General features: G+C 59.9%; 1 protein-coding gene across 1 annotated transcript; it reads left to right on the forward strand.

The window, feature by feature from the left end:
- The first annotated feature begins 95 nt into the window (after positions 1-95).
- On the forward strand, positions 96-21,470 carry POLD1 (DNA polymerase delta 1, catalytic subunit). Its single transcript, XM_052656088.1, is given in 27 exon segments — positions 96-126; positions 6,478-6,677; positions 7,042-7,155; positions 9,067-9,213; positions 9,300-9,425; positions 9,520-9,688; positions 9,764-9,845; positions 9,930-10,059; positions 10,515-10,681; positions 10,962-11,066; positions 12,804-12,944; positions 13,024-13,134; positions 13,518-13,709; positions 13,808-13,969; positions 13,972-14,096; positions 14,278-14,391; positions 14,689-14,836; positions 17,148-17,243; positions 17,360-17,497; positions 18,435-18,610; positions 18,811-18,963; positions 19,106-19,208; positions 19,926-20,058; positions 20,147-20,260; positions 20,566-20,618; positions 20,699-20,796; positions 21,307-21,470. Coding segments are annotated over 26 exon segments (3,402 nt in total). The 5' UTR covers positions 96-126; position 6,478; the 3' UTR covers positions 21,413-21,470.
- Positions 21,471-21,730: the final 260 nt, after the last annotated feature.

Raw genomic sequence — 21,730 nt, forward strand, 5'->3', positions numbered from 1 at the left:
GTGGCCTCCCATATTTGGGTGGGAGGGGCGTGGCCCGGCTCTGCGCGCCGCACCTCTGGGCCTGCGCGCGCCGGAGTCAGGGGTCACGGCGGCGTGGGCTGTGGCGGGAAACACTGTTTGAAGCGGGTGAGTTAGGGAGAAGGGGAATTGCAGGGGACTTTGCCTGGCCGGGAAGGAGGCTTGGGGAGCCGAGTCCGTGGGCCTGAGAGAGGGTTGTGAGAGCTCGCATGGGGCATGGCGGCGGGAGGGATCCCCTTGGTTAGGGGGCGCGCGCAGGAGGGGCAGAGGCCAGTGGCCGTGGGCGCGTACGCGGGGGCAGATGACAGGGTGGGGGCGTCCCCTCGGCCTGCGGGGGGCGCTGGCGCTGGCGCTGGGCGCCGAGGACGAGGGGGACGCACACTGGGGAGTCTTGGGAGCAACGGGTCCCGGAGGCATTGGGTTCTCGATGGTGCACGTGAGGGCATGGTGTCATCTTTTATTCTCTAGATACTGAGTACTCTGTGCCCAGCACTGCCCTAGGGTTCGAGGCTACAACCCGAATAAGTCAGAGAAAGCCTCTTGCCCAGGGGCAGACTGAGAGTAGACAGGTAGTAAGTAATGACGACAAACCAATGTTGTCAGCTTGTGATTCGTTACCCCAAGGAAGGTGAAACAAGAGTAGCCTGCTTTTTTATTTCTAGAGTGAACAGGAGTAGTCCCTCTGGGGAAGTGACATTTGAGAGAGAAGCGAGCCCCGGAAAAAATGTTCTGGACGTGGGGTGGATGGGCTGGCCATCCAGTAAAAAGACCTTGAAGTAGGAAGGGGCTTGGCTTCCTTGTAACTTGTAGGGAAGAGTGAGGCTGGAGACATGGTAGGGAACCAGATCCTATAGGGCTTTGTAAATCTCGGTGTTCCCTTTAACGTTTACTGTAAGTTCAGTAGGGAGCTGGGGAGGTTTTGAGCATCACAGCAACTTGATCCTCCCCTGCACTTTAAAAAATCTCTGACTGCGGATTGAAGATGGGGTTGTAGCAGGAGTGAGAGTGGAAGGAGGAGAGGCCAGTTAGGAGGCAAGGGGGAATGCTAGGTGGCTCAGCCTGCAGTGCAAGTGGGAGAATCCATCAGGCGGAGGTGGTTTCTGGAGTCTGAACGCGCACAAGGTGAGTGTAGGGAAGGGGGGAGCCCAGGATCATGGGGCTTGTGGTTCGAGCAGTAGGCTGGAGACGGGGAGCTGAGGGGGGGCAGGTTTGGGGGTGCCACCCTGAGGGCAGAGCTTAGGTGGTGCAAGTGGGCAGGGTGATGTCAGTGTGTCAGGTTCACAGCCACACCCACTCCAGGAACCTCTTGTTGCCTTTTCTCCCCCTCCTTCCTGCACTTCCCCACCCAGGCGGTTCCTGCCCTACTCAGGGCCTTTGCTGGGCACTGGGGAGCTAGTGATAATTCAGTTTGGTTGGAAGAAGGACAGGAATCTCAAGCCAGAGCTCTCTGAACTAAAAAGAGGCGGCACTAGTCTTTGGGAGCTAACAGAAGAAAATGAGGGTTCAAGGTGGACTCATGGCGTTGGTGACACCAGAGAAGGGTCTAAACCGACACAACTTGAAGTGGCCTGCATCGCAGGCTCTCTGCTAGGTGATGCTGGGAACCCAGACTGGAGCCAGCCCCTGACCCCTGTGTTTTGAGGACCTCTCAGTTGGAAGTTGTCACAGCTTGTGCAGTAATGGAAATGCCCCCAAGATGCTGTGGGAGCCCCTAGGGGGCCGCTGATCAGTGAGGAGGAACTGAACCAGAACTGAGTTTCAGACGGTGTAGAGGAGTTAGGTGGCCAAGAAAAAGGAAGATTTCATCCCGAAAACTTCTCCCAAGACCAGGCCCCATGCTGGATGATCCCAGGGACCCAGAGCAGCCTCAGCCCTGCCCCGCCATCAAGAGTTCCCTGTCTGGTGAGGGAGCCAGACACAAGCCCAGGTGATCCACAGCCCAGGACGAGGGCAGCAGGAGTCACGAGGCCCAGAGGGGGAACCTGGCCAAAGCCTGAAAGGTGTGGAGTTTTCAGGGGGGGGCAGGAGTGAATAGATCCATTTGTCGTTATTTAATCGATCCTTTGACAGATGTGTGTGAGCCAGGATACAGGGTGAGCAAGCAGATGAGTCTGTCCTGTCTCCCCCGCTGGGCAGAGGGCAGTTCACCCCCATATCGCTTCTGGCACCCCCAGAGGCCGACAGTCTGGCGCACTGATCACCAGTGGGGCCCTGGAGCCAGTCTGCTTGGGTTGGAACCCGGGCTCTGCCCCTCTGAGCTCGTTGTGTCACCTCAGGCTTGAAGGTGGCTTCACGTCTCTGGGCCTCCGTGCCAGTCACTGTGTTGGAGAGTTAATAGCAGCACCTGCCTCAGAAGCTTTGGTGAAAATTTTGAGTTCCTTCCTTGGTGCTGCATTCAGAACGTATTCGGAGAAGGCAAAGGCAACCCACTCCAGCGTTCTTGCTTGGAGAATCCCAGGGACGGAGGATCCTAATAGGCTGCCGTCTATGGGGTCGCACAGATTTGGACACGACTGAAGCGACTTAGCAGCAGCAGCACGTATTTATTGGGTGTGTACTCGGTCTCAGCCTCTCTCCTGGAGACATGAGATGTAGCGGGAAACAGAAGGTGAAATCCTGGCTTCTGCAGAATTTCCATTCTCCTTGCAGACAGTAAACAAAATGAATAGGCAGTGGTGCTCAGGCTTGAGCAGCTTTGGAGGCCCTGGAGGGCTCGATCCTACGCTGGTGGCTGGGCCCACCTCCAGAGGCCCTGACTCAGTAGGTCTGGGGCCTGACAGCTTCCATTCCCACCAGTTCCCACCAGGGCGCCACACTTGGAGAACTCTTAACGATCTGATACAGCGCAGCAGACAGCGAGAGGCCAGCAAGAAAAATAAAGCTAGGGAAGGAGTTGGAGAGTGTCAGGAGGGGCAGCGGGGCTGTCTTTTCAAATTTTTCTGTATCTGTTTTTCTGGTCGCGCCTTGGCATGTGGGAGTTCCCTGGCCAGGAATCGAACCCATGCCCCTGCCGTAGAAGTGCAGAGTCTAACCACTGGACTGCCAGGGAGGCCCCAGGGGCTGTATTTTTAAGCCGGCCTCACTGAGAAGGTGAAATTGGAACAAAGACCTGAAGGCGGGGAGGAGAGAGCCATGGGGATGTCTGGAAAAGAGCACTTGGTTGGGCAGCAGGAACAGCTTGTGAAAAGGTCTGGGGTAGGAGCAAGCCTGGAGTGTTTGAGGAACAGAGAGGAGGCAAGTGGCTGGAGTGAGCAAGGGAGAGAGGGCGGAGGTGGTGTCCCTGAAAGAGTAGGTGGGGGCAGTTGTGCAGGGCCTTGTGAGCCACAGTGAGGACTTTTGTTTTAACTGTGCCTGAGGCAAGAGCCAGGGACAGGCTCTGAGCAGAGCAGGGGTGGGACGATCTGACATAAACAGTCTCTTTGGTTGCTGAGTGGAGAAAACACTGAGGGGGGCCAGGTGGAAGGAGGGAGGGGCCAGGTGGAAGGAGGGAGATGACAGGCGGGCAAGGCTATTCATTCAGCAGATACTCCTTGGGTGTCCTCTATGGGCCAGACACTGTTACTGACACCCGTGATTCTTCAGTGAAGGAGACTGCATCCCAGGCCGAGCTGAGCTTGTTTTCCAGCAGGGGGAGCCAGACAAACAGCAATGCACAAAATAGAGGCCAACCATCTTAGGGAGCTGGGGCGGGGCCTGTCCATTGAAAGGCAGAGCTGATAAATAAATTTGCTGATGCAGTGAGCGTGTGGTCTGAAGGGAAGAGAGAAGTTGGGGTGACTCCAAGGTTGTCGACTTGCCGGGAGCTGTACTGAATCAGGGGAGACTGTGGGGTGCGAGGAGCAGGTTTGGGGGGAGATCAGGAGCCTTGCTTTGGAGTCTGGGGTGCCTGAAGGGACGTCGCCACAATGGGCACTCAGATCTGTCAGCCTGGAGCCCCGGCTGAGGTCTGTGTGGGAGACACAAAAGCTAAGAGATGGCATTTAAAGCCATCCCCTGGTGGTTAAGATTCCACTCTTAGTCGTGGGTTCGATCCCAGGTCAGGGGACTAAGATCCATATGCTTAGTGGTGTAGCAAAAAAGAAAGTGGTGAGGTTGGGTGGGATGGGATGACAACCTCCAGGGAGTGTGTCAGAGAGAAACGGGTGTGTGACTAGAGCAGGCACTCGTTGTGGTTAATGCTGGATTCACTTGCTGTTCAGTATTTGCTGCTGAAGCACCCAGAAAGGTGCCAAACTCTGCCCTGCACTCCAGCGAGGGGGACACCCAGGGACCCTTCCTTCTCATGCTGGCTTGCCTGACAGCACCTGGGATAGGAGACTAGTCCAGGACCCTAGGTTTTGCTCCGGTGACAGCTGCCCACCCATCGTACCCCCTGGCCACAGCCCAGTGACCCAGGGCAGCCGGTTGGCCCTCTCCTTCCTCCCCCTGACAAGCCAGGTCTGCCACTCCGTGGGGCTCCTGACAACCCCTCAGCTTCCTCTGCCTCACCCGGGCATTTCCCCCAGGTCCCAACTCTCTGCATCCCTCTGGCTACTCGCATGGCCGGAGCAAAGGCCTCTAGGCTCGTTCCTTATTCTGAGATCAGCCCACGTATCTGCACAGTTACACGCGGAGGGCACAGGAAGTACTCAGGCATAAAAAGGAATGAAGCCCAGATCCGTGCTAGCATGGGGGTGGACCTTGAAAACATTCTCAGGGAAAGAAGCCATGCACAGGATTCCATTTCTAGGAAATGCGCAGAATAGGCCAATCCATCTAGACAAAGCAGATCAGTGGTGCTCTGGGGGAGGGCGGGAGAGGCACTGAGTGGAGAGGGTCTTTTTTGTGTGATGACAGTGTTCTAAGATGGACTGTGGTCAAGGTTGCCCAAGTTCTGAATATACTGAAAACCACTGAACTGTACACTTAAAATGTACATGAATCGTATGGTATGTGAATGAGATCTTGGTCAAACTGTCTCCCCACCCCAGCCCCCCTGAAAGCCAGTGTTGCCAGTTTATTACCTATCCTGCCACAATTATGCGTGAAAAAGCAACATCTTTAGATATATTTTCCCATCAGCTTGGATAAATGTTATTTTTCTTTTATGTGTTTCTCTCCAGCTTTTTCTCTTTTCGGCCCCAACTCATGGCCCCAACTATGGATCATAGTTTCTGACCAGAGATTGAACCCATGCCCCCTGCAATCCCTTCCTCCAACTTTTAATTAAAAAATTCCAAGCCTGCAGAGACATCCCAAGACAAGTACAACGAACACCCATGAACCCTTTCCTGGATTTGTCAGTTGTGAAAGTGCTGCCTCACTTTGCTTTATCTTGATGCACGTATACTTTTTTTTTTTTTGCTGAACTGTGTACGGGTTGTAGCCATCATGATACTGCAGGATAATGAGAATCAGGCCATTCTCTATGAAACGATACTGTTATCTCAGGCAGTTATTCAGTTTGTGCAGTTCAGCGATAGCCTTCAGAGCTATTTCCACTTTTTAAATCCAAGATCTGACCTGGGATCACACTAGTGATCCCACTAGTGAGTCGTCTAGTTGTCATGATGACATAGTCTCTCCTTTAATCTAAAACAGTTTCCTGATCTTTTTTCCTCCCCCTTCATGACTTGGACATTTTTTGAAGATTCCGTCTCGCAGGCCAGTCTTTACTTTGGTTTGATTATTTCCTACTGATTAGAGTCAGGGTAAACATTTTCGTTTTCTTAGAATTTTTTTTTTTTTAATACAAAAGCTCTCTTAAGTACACCATTCTGTACTTTGCTTTCTCTACCTAACAATGGGTCTTTGAGAGTCCTCTGTCAGTTCACAGAGAGCTTCCTCATTCCTTTATATCATTCCTTTATATAGCTGCATAATATTCCAGGGGACAGAATTCATGTAACTTATTTAAACAGTCCCCCAGGGGAGGACATTTAGGTGGTTTCCAGTCTTTTGGGACTGCAAACAATGCTGCCGGAAATAACCTTGTAAATGCAGTTTTTCATTAGGTGATAGTATATCTGTAGCATAAGCCCCTGGATGTGGAATTGCAGCCTCCCCACTTTTTATGCTTTTACTTGAGGTGCAATTTACACGTGGTGAAATGCGCAGGTCTCAAGTGTACAGCTGGCCATACCGTACACTTCCACCACCCTGCAGAACAACCTCATGCCCCTTCCCAGTCAATCTCCCCCACCCCAGCAGCAGCCACTAGCTAGACTTTTAGCATCATGGATGAGCATAGTCTATTTTTTTTTTAAACTTTTTTGGCTGTACAGGACAGCTTGTGAGATCTTAGTTCTCCGACCAGGCATTGAACCCCACCCTTAGCCGTGCAAGTGTCGCGTCCTAACCACTGGACCACTAGGGAATTCCCTACTCTGGAGATTTTTTCAAAGGCTCACGGTCATGGTGGGTTCATGGGAGGCCATGGGGAAGACAGCAACCCTCACCTCACCCCGGCTCGCCCCACAGGATGGATGGTAAGCGGCGACCAGGCCCGGGGCCTGGGGTGCCCCCAAAGCGGGCCCGTGGGGGCCTCTGGGATGAGGATGAGGCGTACCGGCCCTCGCAGTTCGAGGAGGAGCTGGCGCTGATGGAGGAGATGGAAGCAGAGCGCAGGCTGCAGGAGCAGGAGGAGGAGGCGCTGCAGTCGGCCCTGGAGGGGGCAGACGGTGAGACTCGGGGCAGGGGCCCCTCTGCGCCCCAGCCCCGTGGGGACCCAACACCTGTCGCATCTCGGAACCCTGGAGCTGACCTGTAACCTTTAACTCTCAGCCCCTGGCTTGCTTCGAGCTCCGCAAGGGCCTGAACTTTGGATGTCAGCAGGCCACCTGTTTCCTGTTGCTTCTAACCTTGACCCTTGACCCCTCGATCCCCCTGGAGTGTCCCGCCTGATCCAGACCACCGCCTCCACCTGACTTTCTTTCCCAAATGGGATGCTGCTTGAGGGGACAGGAGCAGAGGCGGGAAGGCAGTTACTTGTTTCCAAAGCAGGACCACGACTCCATGGAGCCCCGCTTCCCTCCCCCCATCCAGGGCAATTCTCCCTGACGGCCACAGATGCCCGCTGGCTTCGGCCCGCTCCGCCCCCCTTGGACCCTCAGACGGAGCCGCTCATCTTCCAGCAGTTGGAGATCGACCATTATGTGGGTAAGCTTGGGGATCAGAGGCCTGATGCATGGGAGGAGGGGCTGGGTCAGCTGCTCTGGCTCTGTGGGAAGAGAGGGACACAGAGGATCCCCGCCCAGGGCTCTGAGAGGGAGGGACAAGTGGGGGCGGGGAGTGGGGGGGCGTCCTGGAGGAGGAGGTGTCTTCTGACTGAGGCCTGAAGGGGCTGGCTCCTCGCAGAAGGGAGAGGCGTGTGGTATAGTTGCCATTCATTCATCCCGTCAGTCGGAAACAACCAAGCATCTGCACTGAGGCAGGCCTTGTACCAGGCAGACCAGGTCCCTGCTCCCCAAGGCTCACGTTCTAGAAGGAGAGGCAGAACAAGAAAGGAAGTGGAACACTGGCGGTGGCGAGGGTCACAGAGGAGCGTCAAGTAGGGAGGGGGTGCTGGACCTCGCCTCTTGGAGCTTCGGGAAGGCCCCTCTGAGGAGGTGATGAGGAGTTGTGGGGTTGTCTGGGAAAGCGGGACTCTGGGCAGAGGACCCCAAGGAGGGATCAGGGCTGATACGTTTAAGAAGCAGCCAGGAGGCCAGTGAGGCAGTGAGGAGCCAGCGAGGACCTTAGCGCTCCGCTCTGAGTGAGCCGGCCTGTCCTTGGCAATGGGGAGACCCCGTCCAAGCTCCAGGGGCACTCACTAGTGGTAAAGAACCCACCTGCCAAAGCACGAGATGCAGGTTTGATCCCTAGGTCCGGAAGATCCCCTGGAGAAGGGATGGCAACCCACTCCAGTATTCTTGCCTGGGAAATCCCATGGACAGAGGAACCTGGCGGGCTACAGTCCATGGGGTCGCAAAGAGTCAGACACGACTGGGCAACTGAACACGCAGCACACATGCATGTCCAGGCTCCTCCTTGCGTTTCGAAGGCTCCCCTGAGCGAGAAAGTAAGGACAAGCTACAGGTGGGGAGGAAACGTTTGCCGTCTGTATGTCTGACAGAGGACTGGTGCTGCAAAAGAAGATTCAGAAAGAGTTCAAAAGTGGACAGAAATCTTGGACAGTTCACTAGAGGATCTACAGTGGCAAATGTGCACATGAGGTGATCCTCTGTGTCATCGGCTGTCGGGTGAATGTAAATGACAGCCACCGTGAGACACACACCTGTGAGAGAGGCTAAAGTAAAATACACAGACACCACCAAGTGCAGGCGAGGATGTGGAGTGTCGGGAACCCGTGCTCAGTGAGGCCGTGGCTGATGCAACCGCTCTGGGAAGCAGCCTGGAAGAATCTTACAGGGTTCAACCTAGCCTTTTACAGTTTTTCCGGTGGTAATTAAGTTTTTGGTTTTTGCCCTGAGCTTTATTGAGAGATCAGACTTAAACCTATTCTTACCATAGGGCCTGGCAATTCTGCCTGAAAGATATTTACCCGAGAGAAGCAAACACCTCCATTCAGACGACAACCATGGATGTTGATAGCTCTTTTCTGAACCACCCAAAACTGGGAGCACCTCACACGCCCTGTGGCAGGTGGATGGATAACACGCCATGCAGAGCTTCTCTGTGATAAAGGGAACAAATTGCTGACAAGCTTGACGTGGACGGGTGCCCAAGACGCCAGCCCGGGTACAAGAAGCCGGGCCGGGAGGGCTACGAACTGAATGACTCCCTTCTGTGGACGGTCTCAAAAAGGCAAAATCAGGATGATGAGGAACAGACCGATGGTGCTGGGGGGCGGGCTGGAGGCGAGTGTGATCACCAAGGGGCAGCTCGAGGGAGCTGTTTGAGTGACGGGACTGTCTTGTACCCCAGTTTTGGCGGTGGTTACACGAATCTACCCCAGCGTTAAAGCTCATGATGCTGCCCACGCAAAGTTGATTCCACTTTTGAAAGGGAAACACTTTTGGGGTGTCTGAGGTGGCAGCCCCTGCTTACCTGTGTTCCCCCCTCCCGCAGGCCCAGCGCGGCCCCTGCCTGGGGCGCCCCCACCATCCCAGGGCTCGGTTCCCATCCTCCGCGCCTTCGGGGTCACCGACGAGGGGGTCTCTGTCTGCTGCCACGTCCATGGCTTTGCACCCTACTTCTACACCCCAGCACCCCCCGGTGAGTGACCCCAACCCCGAAGACCCCTCCTCGCCCCAGCCACCCGGGGGTCCCCTGCACGTCTGACCGGCCCTTTCATACCCCAGGTTTCGGACCTGAGCACCTGAGTGAGCTGCAGCGGGAACTGAGTGCAGCCATTAGCCGGGACCAGCGCGGGGGCAAGGAGCTCACTGGGCCGGCCGTGCTGGCAGTGGAGCTGTGCTCCCGGGAGAGTGAGCGCCACCCTAGGGGTCCCAGAGGTTGGGGGTGGAAGTCCTGGGCCGGCAGGGGTTCCCTTGGGCCGATGCCAGCCCCCTCTGCCCGCAGGCATGTTCGGGTACCATGGGCACGGCCCCTCCCCGTTTCTTCGTATCACCCTGGCACTGCCCCGCCTCATGGCACCCGCCCGCCGCCTCCTGGAGCAGGGGATCCGCCTGGCCGGCCTGGGCACCCCCAGCTTTGCGCCCTACGAGGCCAACGTTGACTTTGAGATCCGGTATGTCCCCCGTCTCACTTCTCCCACCTTGCCCCCTCCACCTGCCTCTGCCCACTGACCCTCATCCCCTTGAAGGTTCATGGTGGACACGGACATCGTGGGCTGCAACTGGCTGGAGCTCCCAGCTGGGAAATACATCCTGAGGCCAGAGGGGAAGGTATGGGGGTCTCCAGAGCTGAGTTTGGGCCGAGGGGACACAGAGCCGGGACCCTGTAACCGCTGACCCACTTCTTCCCCGTAGGCCACGCTCTGTCAGCTGGAGGCCGACGTGCTCTGGTCAGACGTGATCAGCCACCCGCCGGAAGGGGAGTGGCAGCGAATCGCCCCTCTGCGTGTGCTCAGCTTCGACATCGAGTGTGCTGGCCGCAAAGGTCTGTCCCTGGGGCCTGGGGTCCTCCCTCCCTCCTTCCCTACATCAGTGATGGGCCCGTCTCACCCCAGGAGTCCCTGTGCTTCTTGAGCTCCCTCAGGGAGAAGGGAGTAAACGCACAAGCAGATGCAACGCAAAGGAGGGCGGTGGCAGAGAGGGACGGGGCCGTGGGGCAGGGGAGGCTTCCAGGGTGAGGGGATAGGCCTTGTGAAGAGGGACAGGCGGGGTATGGGGGTGGGGAGAGCAGCCAGTGCAGAGGCCCTGGGGCAGGACCGGCCCAATCTGTGAGGGCTGGGAGAAGCGGGCAGAGTGGGAGCCTGGGTGGATCCTGCAGGGTCTGCGGGCGGTGGGGACGCTATCGGTCAGGCCTGGTGGGATGCAGAGGTGCGCCCACCCAGTGAGTCATGAGGGAGCGTCAGGAGTCGGTGCCCTGCCTCCCTCCTCCCCCCCATGCAGGCATCTTCCCGGAGCCCGAGCGGGACCCCGTGATCCAGATCTGCTCACTGGGCCTGCGCTGGGGCGAGCCGGAGCCCTTCCTGCGCCTGGCGCTCACCCTGCGGCCCTGCGCCCCCATCCTGGGCGCCAGGGTGCAGAGCTACGAGCGGGAGGAGGACCTGCTCCAGGTGGCTCTCGTTCCATGCCCCGTCTCGTTTTCCTCAGCTCCCCCTGCCCCCACCCCTCCCCACCACACACACACACACGCCCCCCCCAGGCTGTTTCCTGAGCCGTTTCCCGCTCTGGATTCCTTATTTTCAGAGGCACCTGCCCAGTCTTCCTTCCACTGGTGGGAGGGCTCTAGGGCTGCTCCTGGTGGCTTCCAGAATGTCCCAGGACTGGGGAGGACCCACAGCGGGGGGTTGACCAGAATGTCACCCTGGGTGACCCTGCGTGCTCCCGCTTCAGGCCTGGTCGACCTTCATCCGCATCATGGATCCAGATGTGATTACCGGCTACAATATCCAGAACTTTGACCTTCCCTACCTCATCTCCCGGGCCCAGACCCTCAAGGTACGGCAGGTCAGGGGGAAGCTGCCCTGACACCCCACTGGGGGCTCAGGCTGTGGGCCACTGCCCAGCGGCTCCAGAGGCCCCCTGGAAACCCTGGCTCTGGCCCCGTCCCTGGCCTGCTGAAAGCCCAGAAGGTTCCTGTGGCTTTCGCAGAGGCGAGGAAGCATTCGTAGTTAAGTAAGGAAAGGCTCATGTGGGACTGCCTGGAGGTCCAGTGGTTAAGCGTCTGCGCTTCCCCAGCAATGGGTGTGGGTTCAATACATGGTCAGGGGACGAGGATCCCTCGTGCTGGGTGGTGCGGCCAAAAAAAGAAGAGCAAAGGCTTGGGTATTTGGAAGGGCAGACCGAAGCGCGAGTGCAGTGCCTTGTTCTCTAGGCTTTAAAATATGCCAACAAAAACTAAGGGAAAAAGGAAGTTGGTGGCAAAACTTTGATGCTTGAACCTGGTGTGGGCATGGGGCCGTGTGGGTCTGCGGGGTCCGAAGCTCACAGTCACGTGTGGTCTCTCAGTCTGGAGGCTGGAAGGCCAGTCAGGGTGTCAGAGGGTTGGTTTCTTGTGAGGCCTCTCTCCTAGCTTCCTGTTGCCCCAGACATTGCGGGGTGTACCTGGCGCTCTCCCCAGCTCTCCCCTCAGTGCGCCAGTGTCCCCTTTTTTTAAAAGACCACAGTCACGTTGGATCAGGGCCACCCTAATGACCTCATCTTAACTTGCTCACCAACAAAGACTCAGTTTCCAAATGAGGTCACATTTGGAGGTCCGGGAGTTACAACTTCAGCATCTTTTAGGCAAACACGCTTCAGCTCTTAACAGGTGCATTGTGCTGCTCGGTTGCTCAGTTGTGCCTGACTCTCTGCGACCCCGTGGACTGTAGCACTCCAGGCTTCCCTGTCCTTCCCCGTCTCGCGGAGTGCGCGCAAAACTCAGTGTCTGCTGAGTCAGTGATGCCATCCAACCGTCTCATCCTCTGTCACCCCCCTTCTCCTGCCCTCAATCTTTCTCAGCATCAGGGTGTTTTCCAGTGAGTCAGCTCATCACATCAGGTGGCCAAATTATTGGAATTTCATCTTAAGCATCAGTCCTTCCAATGGATATTCAGGGTTGATTTCTTGTTTTCTTCCTTTTCTATACATTTGGCCAGTTTCATAGTGGAAAGAGCAAACAACCACACTCAGGGCTCCCCAGCAGCTCCAGGGAGAAGCCCACCCCCGTCAGCCTGGTGTTTATACTCCAGCCTCCGCTCCCCTGTTGCCCTCCACCCCCAGTTCCACGGCTCCCACCCCAGCTCAGGCCTGTCCTCCATGCCTGGTCCCCCCTGTTCGCCGTCTCTGGTACAGACCTAGCTCTCCACGCCGGCCCCTGCTTGTGCCTGCAGCTGGTCAACCCCCAGGCCCCCCCCCGCCACCGTGCACCCGCTGCTTCCCCGGCAAGCTCAGCATTGTCCCCAAGTCTGTTCCTCCTGCGCCTCCCCATCTGGGCGCAGCCCCCCAGCCCCTGGGCGCCATCCCTGCCCCTTCACCCCCATGGTCCCAGGCCCCTGACTCTTTCTGTCCAGCCTCCAGTTCGTGCCTGCCTGTCCCTGAGGGTCCTTCTGTCCCAGAGCTGCCCTAGTCCACGGGGCTCTCAGCAGACAGAGGGCAGCACCGCAGCGGGTATTGGGGGTGTTGTGGTCACTGCTCCTGTGGCGCAGCCCTGCAGATCCCCCCAGCCTCCGCCCTCCCTGTGTGCTGTGCCCCCAGGTGCCAAGCTTCCCCTTGCTGGGCCGTGTGATCGGCCTCCGCTCCAACATCCGGGACTCGTCCTTCCAGTCCAGGCAGACCGGCCGGCGGGACAGCAAGGTGGTCAGCATGGTGGGCCGCGTGCAGATGGACATGCTGCAGGTACGGCCGGGCAGGGAGGGGCTGCCCTTGCGGGGCCATTTCCCCAGGGCCGCGGCCTAACCTGCCCCGCCCGCCGCAGGTGCTTCTGCGGGAGTACAAGCTCCGGTCCTACACGCTCAACGCCGTGAGCTTCCACTTCCTGGGCGAGCAGAAGGAGGACGTGCAGCACAGCATCATCACAGACCTGCAGGTGCGGGTGCCCCTGACCCCGCCTCCCAAGCCCTCAGACCCCGCCTCCCGTCCCCTCAGACCCCGCCTCCCGTCCCCTCAGACCGCGCCTCCTGAGCCCTCAGACTCCGCCTCCCGTCCCCTCGGACACCGCTCCTCAATTCCTGCTTACCTTCCGGCTCTTGGGCATCCTGTGCCTGTTCTCCTGACCTTTCCCTTCACCTCCTGCCCTTGACCTCTGACCTCCCGCCGCAGATGGGAACTGTATCCCTAGCCATTCCTGTGACCTCTGGCATGGTGACCTCTGTTGTGCTGCCCTGCCCTTCCTAATCCACACTAGCCTCTCAGACCGCACCCTGCTCCCTTTCACCCTGTCGCCCCTCTGATCCCTGTTCCTGTCCCCAGAACGGGAACGACCAGACGCGCCGCCGCCTGGCCGTGTACTGCCTCAAGGACGCCTTCCTGCCCCTGCGGCTGCTGGAGCGGCTCATGGTGCTGGTGAACGCCATGGAGATGGCGCGCGTCACTGGCGTGCCCCTCGGCTACCTGCTCAGCCGCGGCCAGCAGGTCAAGGTCGTGTCCCAGCTGCTGCGACAGGTCAGCAGGCAGAGCCTGGGGCGGCCGGGCCACTGCACTCCCCACCGAGGGGCCCTGCTCACCCCCCAACACTTGGGTCCCGCCTTCTCCCTTCCCAGGCCATGCGCCAGGGGCTGCTGATGCCCGTGGTGAAGACGGAGGGCGGTGAGGACTATACCGGGGCCACGGTCATCGAGCCGCTGAAAGGGTGAGAACCGCCAAGGGAGCAGCAGGCCAGGGGTAATGGGTGCAAGGGGGTGCCCGGCCCTGACTCTCTCCCGGCGCCCCCAGGTACTATGACGTCCCCATCGCCACCCTGGACTTCTCCTCGCTGTACCCGTCCATCATGATGGCCCACAACCTGTGCTACACCACGCTCCTGCGGCCCGGGGCCGCCCAGAAACTAGGGTATGGCGCCTCACTCACCACATGTACCCTGAGACTGCCCAGGGACCGGCCAGAGGGGCCAGAGACCCAGAGCTAGTGGGGAGGGGAGGGGGCTGGCAAGAGGTAGGGGCATCCTGAGGGATGAAGAGGAGGAGCCATGGTTGGGGGTGGCCAGCCATCACCCCCACCATCTCTCATCCAGCCTGACCGAGGATCAGTTCATCAAGACACCCACGGGGGACGAGTTTGTGAAGACATCGGTGCGGAAGGGGCTGCTCCCCCAGATCCTGGAAAACCTGCTCAGCGCCCGGAAGAGGTGGGCCCTTGAGCTCCCCCCGCCCACCCTGCTCTGAGCTTGTTGAAGTGGCCTGGAGTCCCTGTCCCTCAGCAGCGCGTGTCGCTGCAGCTGCGCCTCAGCTGGAACCAGTCACCCACTGCAGGCAGCTCCCGCCAGCCCCTCTGCCGGGCAACCCCATACAGTGTTCGGCCTGCACGACTGCACATGGCACCCCTTTTCAGAAGGGCACCCTGACCCAGCCCTCTCGTCTCCCCCTGAGGCCTGGGATGCCCCTCAAGTGGCCTTTGGTCCCCACGTCCTCCTTTCTCTTCCCAGGGCCAAGGCTGAGCTGGCCAAGGAGACAGACCCCCTACGGCGGCAAGTGTTGGACGGGCGCCAGCTGGCGCTGAAAGTGAGTGCTAACTCTGTGTACGGCTTCACTGGCGCCCAGGTGGGTAGGCTGCCGTGCCTGGAAATCTCACAGGTGAGTGCACAGCGGCAGGTGGAGGGCAGACAGCCCCTCTTGGGGAGAATCAGGGCTCAGTGTGGTGGAGGTCAGGGCCGGGATAGCCCCAACCCACCGGCCTTTTGGAGAGTGGATGCCCACGTGATTGGTTCAGCAGAACACTTGCTGACCGTTCACTGTGGGCTGGGCCTTGTGCTGCGTGGGTCCAGCCGGTGACACTGGGTGAGAGTTCCTGTCCTAGTGTCCAGCCTTGCGGGGACACCGATGGCGACAGGAGTAAATGTGTACAGGAGGGCAGTTGGGGAGGGAGGGGTGGGGTGGGGCAGGGTAGGGCTGGCAGAGGCCGAGGAATGGAGGGAGGGGCCCAGTCTAGCTTGCTCTTTCCACCTGTCCCTCAGTCACTTGGCAGCCTCGTGTTCCTGGCAGTTGCCACCTCCTGCGCTGGTCTCCATCTGGGTGGCAGAGTAGAGAGCACCTTCCCTTCCCCCTCCTGATGGGAGAACAGGGCTGTGTCTCTGTCAGGGGCCTTGGGCCACACTGTATCCCCTTGCCCTCTGGAGGGACTGGAGGCTGAGTAACTAAGGTCAGTCACATGGTGCGCCAGGCACCTGACCCCAATAAAAACCCAGACCACCGAGGCTGGGGGTCACCCAGCAGCGCGGTCAGGCACGGGCATTTGACTTTACGTCCTCAGTCACCGTCTGGACAGGCACAGGTCCCCCGTCCTGGGCCTGAGTGAGGACCCCGGTGAGGACGCTCGGCTGGCACGGACACTGCTCTGCTCCGAGAGGAAACGTGGGCAGATGTGCCCACAGCAGCATCCTGTGGGGCTGTTTACTGCTCAGACAGAAAAACAGATCCGCGGCAAGACCACAGCGGGCCTGACTCTCTGAGGTTCTGCCGAGCTGGGATCAGGTGTAGTTCAGGGGCCCCCAAGCCCACCCTCAGATCCAGTGATGCACTAGAAGGATTCAGAACTCAGAAAGGCTGTTGTACTCATGGTTATGATTTATTACAGTGAAAGGATAGGGGTTAAAAGCAGCCAAGGGAAAGGCACGTGGGGCAGAGTCCAGGGGAGACCAGGCGGAAGCTTCCACTTGCCTTTCCCAGGGGAGTCCTGCAGACAGCTCTCCTTCCTCCCCGCATTGACGCACATGTGGTACTGCCCATCAAGGAAGTTCACCCGAGCCTTGGTGGCCTGGGTTTTTATTGAGGGTCAGGTGCACGGAGTACACCATGTGACTGACCTCAGTTACTCAGTCTCCAGTCCCTCCAGAGGTCAAGGTGATACGGTGTGGCCTAAGGCCCCCACCATAAATCACATTAGATCACTTGGTGTGACCCAAGGTCCCAGATGAACAAAGACATTTGTCAGGCAGGACATGCCAAGGGCTTCGAGATTCCCTCCCAGGAGCCAGCCATTTGGGCGAGGTTAATCTCTGTGGTGGATCACCCTTACCGCTCTTCCTGGCCCTTCCTAGTCCCTGGGGCCTCTCCCAGCCTCCTCAGTGGAAAGCAGTGGATGCTTGGGTATCGGGTTGCAGCTCCCAAGGGGAGGCCAGGCAGGAGGGTGTGGCTGGGCCTTTCCCCTGGCACTTCCTCATCGCTGCTGCCGCTTCCTGGCCCTGCCTCTCTTGTCACTTTCCTCTCAGCCCCTTCTCTGTCTCAGGTATGTCTGTTTCCTAGCATCTTTTCCTAGTCTGTCTCTTAAGCTTATGAAGGCCAGAGGGTGGAAGAAAAAAAGAGCACCGAGTCATCTCAGAAAACAGGTAGAAAAAGGAACATCGAATGGTGGAACAAATAGAAGACAGTTGGATGGTAGATTTAAGCTCAGATATAATCAGTAATTACACTAAACATAAATGGCCTAAATGCTCCAGTTAAACACAAAGGTTTTCTGGCTGGGTCCAGACAAAAACAGAAGTCATGTGTGTTTCTCCTTAGTGTGTCCCTCCTCCTCCCCCAAATTCAGTTTCCTTATTTGGAAAGGAATGGTCTCCCCCTGGCCCTGGTACAGCCCCCTGTCTTTGGGGGGTAGACATTTCTGATTGCCCAAGGATGGGGGAATGGGACCAGGAATGTCACCAGATGTCTCAGCACCTCTGTGGAGAGACACACTGAGCTGATGGCCTCTTCTGGCACTGGCCTTTCCGCCACTATTTGCTGCTGTCAGGCCCTCCTCTACGGACCTCCATGCAGGAACAGCTCAGTAGCCCATTTTGCATATTTGGAAGCTGAGACCCAGAGAGACAGTGGCTTACCCATGCTCATACCTGGCCCCTGCGAACGGCCCCTGGGCCCTCACTCTGCGTGATTCTCTCCCCAACAGAGTGTCACCGGGTTCGGGCGCCAGATGATTGAGAAGACAAAGCAGCTCGTGGAGACCAAGTACACGGTGGAGAATGGCTACAGCACCAGCGCCAAGGTCAGGGGCCTCCTGCCTGCCCGCTGCTGCCCGAGACGGGCCCAGGGCTGGTGTGGGAAGTGCGGGGGCCGCCCAGCATCTCCCCGCCCCTCCGGGTCACACGCGCCCCTCCCCAGGTGGTGTATGGTGACACAGACTCGGTCATGTGCCGCTTCGGCGTCTCCTCCGTGGCTGAGGCGATGGCTTTGGGACGGGAGGCTGCAGACTGGGTGTCCGGCCACTTCCCCTCACCCATCCGGCTAGAGTTTGAGAAAGTAAGCGGGAGGCCCCCAGTGCTTGGAGTGGACAGATGTGAGTCTTGCCACTTTTGGGGGAGGGTCTCTGAGTCTCGGGATGTCTGCGTTTGTGTGGGGTTCTCCTGCTGGGTCAGCGTCTGGGCACGCTATGGTCCTCAGGTCTCCATTTCCGGGCACCCTGAACTGGATGTCCCATTCTTTGAGTTCATAAGCCCCACTTTTGAGGTATTTTGTTTGCTGCCTGGGTCCTCCTGAGTTCAGAACTTTGATTTTAGAAACCTCCACAGCCTTGGGCTTTGCTGTGAAAGACAGTGTTTGTTTCCTAAAGATGCTGTGAGTCTTGGAGCATCTCTGGTTTTTAGGTCTTGGAGGGGCAGCCCTGTCCATTGGGGGCCCCCTGACCAGGAGATTCCTGGTTTGGGGCGCTGTTTTCCAGTTCTCCCAGAGTGCGACAGGCTTGGGTCTGGGAGCCCTCATGTCATACATTCAAAGCTGGGGTCAGGCCTTGGGGTACACTTGCTCTCTGATTTGGAGCCTGTCCATCTGGGGAGGCCCCTGCCTCAGGGCTCACTCCTGCTAGTCTCCTCTTTTTGAGGGGTTCTGCCTGTCTCCCCTGTCTGCCTCCAGTCTGTTTCAGGCCTCCATTTGGGGCCCTCCAGACCAGCGGCAGCAGCAGACTTCATCTCAGTGTCTGGATCTTGGGTTTTAGGGTCTAGGTTTATTCCAGTCCATTTCGGATTTGGGGAAGGTCCCTGGAATGCTGAGGTTCCCCCCAGCTACCCCCTCCACACAGCCCCTCGAGCTGAGATGCTGGGGTCTTAGGGTCCATCTTCCCCAGTGACCCAGTCACACATCCCCGGGACCATCCCTGACTGTCTCGTTTCTGGGGAAGTCTCAGGATGGGGCGACGGCGCCCACAGCCCCAGAGGCTCAGCCTGTGGCGGCTTTCCCCCAGGTCTACTTCCCCTACCTGCTCATCAGCAAGAAGCGGTACGCGGGCCTGCTCTTCTCCTCCCGGCCCGACGCCCACGACCGCATGGACTGCAAGGGCCTGGAGGCTGTGCGCAGGGACAACTGCCCCCTGGTGGCCAACCTCGTCACTGCCTCGCTGCGCCGCCTGCTCATCGACCGGTGCGTGGGGACCTCCACGCGGCCCCGAGCCCCTCCTCCCTTGGGGACACAGGTGTCAGGCCCAGCCCTTCGGTGCCGGCGCTGTGGAAAGAGTGTGGGGTCGGGCAGCTGCGGGTTCCGGCCCCGTTTCTGCCCCCTGGCAGGGCCCCTCCCCACCCCTGGCGGGCACCCCGAGTCCCCTGACGGCCGCCCCTCTGCAGAGACCCCGCGGGCGCCGTGGCGCATGCACAGGACGTCATCTCCGACCTGCTGTGTAATCGCATTGACATCTCGCAGCTGGTCATTACCAAGGAGCTGACCCGAGCCGCCGCCGACTACGCGGGCAAGCAGGCCCACGTGGAGCTGGCCGAGAGGTGCGCCCAGCCGGGGAGGGGGCGGGAGCGGCCAGAAATAGCCCCTCACCCGCCAGCTGGGCCCGCCACTTCCTAGCCCGCTGGCCTGCCCCCACCCGGCCCACCTGCCCTCACCCGGGCCGCCGCCTTGGTCTCCCCGCAGGATGAGGAAGCGGGACCCCGGGAGCGCGCCCAGCCTGGGCGACCGCGTCCCCTACGTGATCATCAGCGCTGCCAAAGGCGTGGCCGCCTACATGAAGTCCGAGGTCAGGCCCACCTGGGCTGCGCGCTCCGCCCAGCTCTCCGTGCTCTCACTTCTGCTTTCCAGGCAGGGTGGGAGGCTGTTCCTCTCCGCGGGCCCGCAGGGACCTTGAGAACCGCCCCCAACACACCCCTGGGAGTTGGCTCCGTGATGCTTTGCTCTCAGGCTTCCCCGCACCCTCTGGAAGGCCCCTCCCCCCCGCTATTTGGACCCCTCCTGGAGGAGGCGCAGCCTCCCTGTACACGGCGAGAGTGCCTGTCACACCGTCTGTTTCTGAGGCTCTGGCTTCTTGGTCCCTGCTCTCCAGCTTGTCCTTCCCTGGGATTCACACCCTCCTGCATTCTACCTGGATGTCTAGTGACCCCTGACCCCACAACCCCCTCTAGTCCCCAGTTCCTGCCCCATCACCTTAGATCTGGGCTTCCAGCCTCCAGCTCCATCTTCCTGCCTCCTGCCCCCACCGTGCTCTCTGACCCTTTAGTGGCGACCTGAGGGCTTCAACCTGTGGGTCACAGAGACTGTGACCAGGGACCACCCCCATGACCTCTGACCCCATCCTAGTCTGGGCTAGCACCTGCCACTCAGCATTACCCACACTCATGACTGAAGGACCCCCCCCCCCCCCCGCAACCTCTGCGACTCCAGGGACCCCGGTGCCTCAGCCCCTCCCAGGCCCCTCCACTCCGTCCCCTGGTGTGACAGCGCCCTGCTCTGCCCACAGGACCCGCTGTTCGTACTGGAGCACAGCCTGCCCATTGACACGCAGTACTACCTGGAGCAGCAGCTCGCCAAGCCGCTCCTGCGCATCTTCGAGCCCATCCTGGGCGAGGGCCGTGCGGAGGCTGTGCTGCTGCGTACGGGGGTGGCGTGGGGGACCCCGGGCGGGTGGGGGGACGGGGGTCAGGGTCGGGCAGCTGGCCCACCGCCTGCCCTCACCTGCAGGTGGGGACCACACTCGCTGCAAGACGGTGCTCACGGGCAAGGTGGGCGGCCTGCTGGCCTTCGCCAAACGCCGGAGCTGCTGCGTTGGCTGCCGCACTGTCCTCAGCCACCAGGGTGAGCGCGGGGCCCCGGCTCCCGGCCCTCCCGCCTCCGCCGCCGCCCGGAGGCCCGGGCGCCAGCCCCGCGGGCCGGTGTGGCCCCTGGGTGGGGCTCCCGTCTGCAGGCGCCCCCAGGAGGGTCCCAGGCCCCCTACCCCGGGAGTTCCCCAGGGAGTTTTCTCCACACACTTGCTCCCTTGTTCTCTCATCTGTGGGGACTTTCAGAAGCCGGGATGGGCAGCGGGCGGGGATGGGGCGGCCCAGGCCCTGGCTCAGCCCCAGCTCCCCTGTGCTGACCGGCCCCCCCTCCCCTCATCCCAGGAGCCGTGTGCAAGTTCTGCCAGCCCCGGGAGTCGGAGCTGTACCAGAAGGAGGTGAGGGGTTAGGGGAGGCGGGCCGGGCAGCTGGGGGTCGGGCGGGGCCAGGCCGCCCGCTCAGCCCCTGCTGCCCTCAGGTGTCCCACCTGAGCGCCCTGGAGGAGCGCTTCTCACGCCTGTGGACACAGTGCCAGCGCTGCCAGGGCAGCCTGCACGAGGACGTCATCTGCACCAGGTGGGCGGCCGGCTGGGCCAGGGCAGCCCCCCGGGTCCCCCCCACACATCCCCCTCCGGCTGTGAGGGTCTCCCCGACCTACAGTGTCCCAGCCTGCACAACAGGCCGGTAGACCCGTCCTGGCCTCCCTGGGGTGGGGCTGGGGGGCTGCTGAGCAGGGAGGGCCGGGCACCCAGTATCTGCCCGAGAAATGGCCACGCACACGCACACGCCATCACACACAAGCACATGCAGGGTCTCGGCCCCCTCCCCCAGGGCGGGCCGGGCTTTCCCCAGGGAACGGGTGGGCGGGGCGGGTTCCCACGCCAGGTGCCAGGTGCCAGGTGATATACAGCCGGTGGCCCAGCGCCCGCTCGAGCACCCGCTGTTACCGGCTTCCCCCCCCCCACCCGGGGCCCGCTGAGCAAACAGCTCCTGGTGGGCGGGCGCCGGGTGGGCAGCACACAGGGGCCAAAGTCCTGGGAACAGCCCCTGCCCCACCGCGGGCGCTGACCGCCGCCTGGCCCACAGCCGGGACTGTCCCATCTTCTACATGCGCAAGAAGGTGCGGAAGGACCTGGAGGACCAGGAGCGGCTGCTGCGGCGCTTCGGGCCCCCTGGCCCCGAGGCCTGGTGACCTCTGACCTCAGCGGACTTCCCACCTTGGCGGGGCGGGGGGACAGGCGGGGAATTAATAAAGCTCAGGCCTTTTGTTCCGTGGTGTCTTGTGGTCTCTGGGGGGTCGTGGTCCACCATCACGAGCCCTGGCCCAGGTGGCCTCGCTTCACTGAGTGGGATGCCCCGACCCCCAGGAGCTCCCATGGGCCTCTTCACCCTTCCTTGCAAGACCCCTGGGCTGGATCAGATCTCCCCACCCCTCCTGAGCGGCCCCCCAGGCCCCAGCCAGCAGAGCCTCTGTGGGCCCCGCCTTCCAGGTGCTGACCTGCTTCCTCCA

The sequence above is a fragment of the Budorcas taxicolor genome, chromosome 18, assembly GCF_023091745.1.
Source record: "Budorcas taxicolor isolate Tak-1 chromosome 18, Takin1.1, whole genome shotgun sequence".
Taxonomy (NCBI): Eukaryota; Metazoa; Chordata; class Mammalia; order Artiodactyla; family Bovidae; genus Budorcas; species Budorcas taxicolor.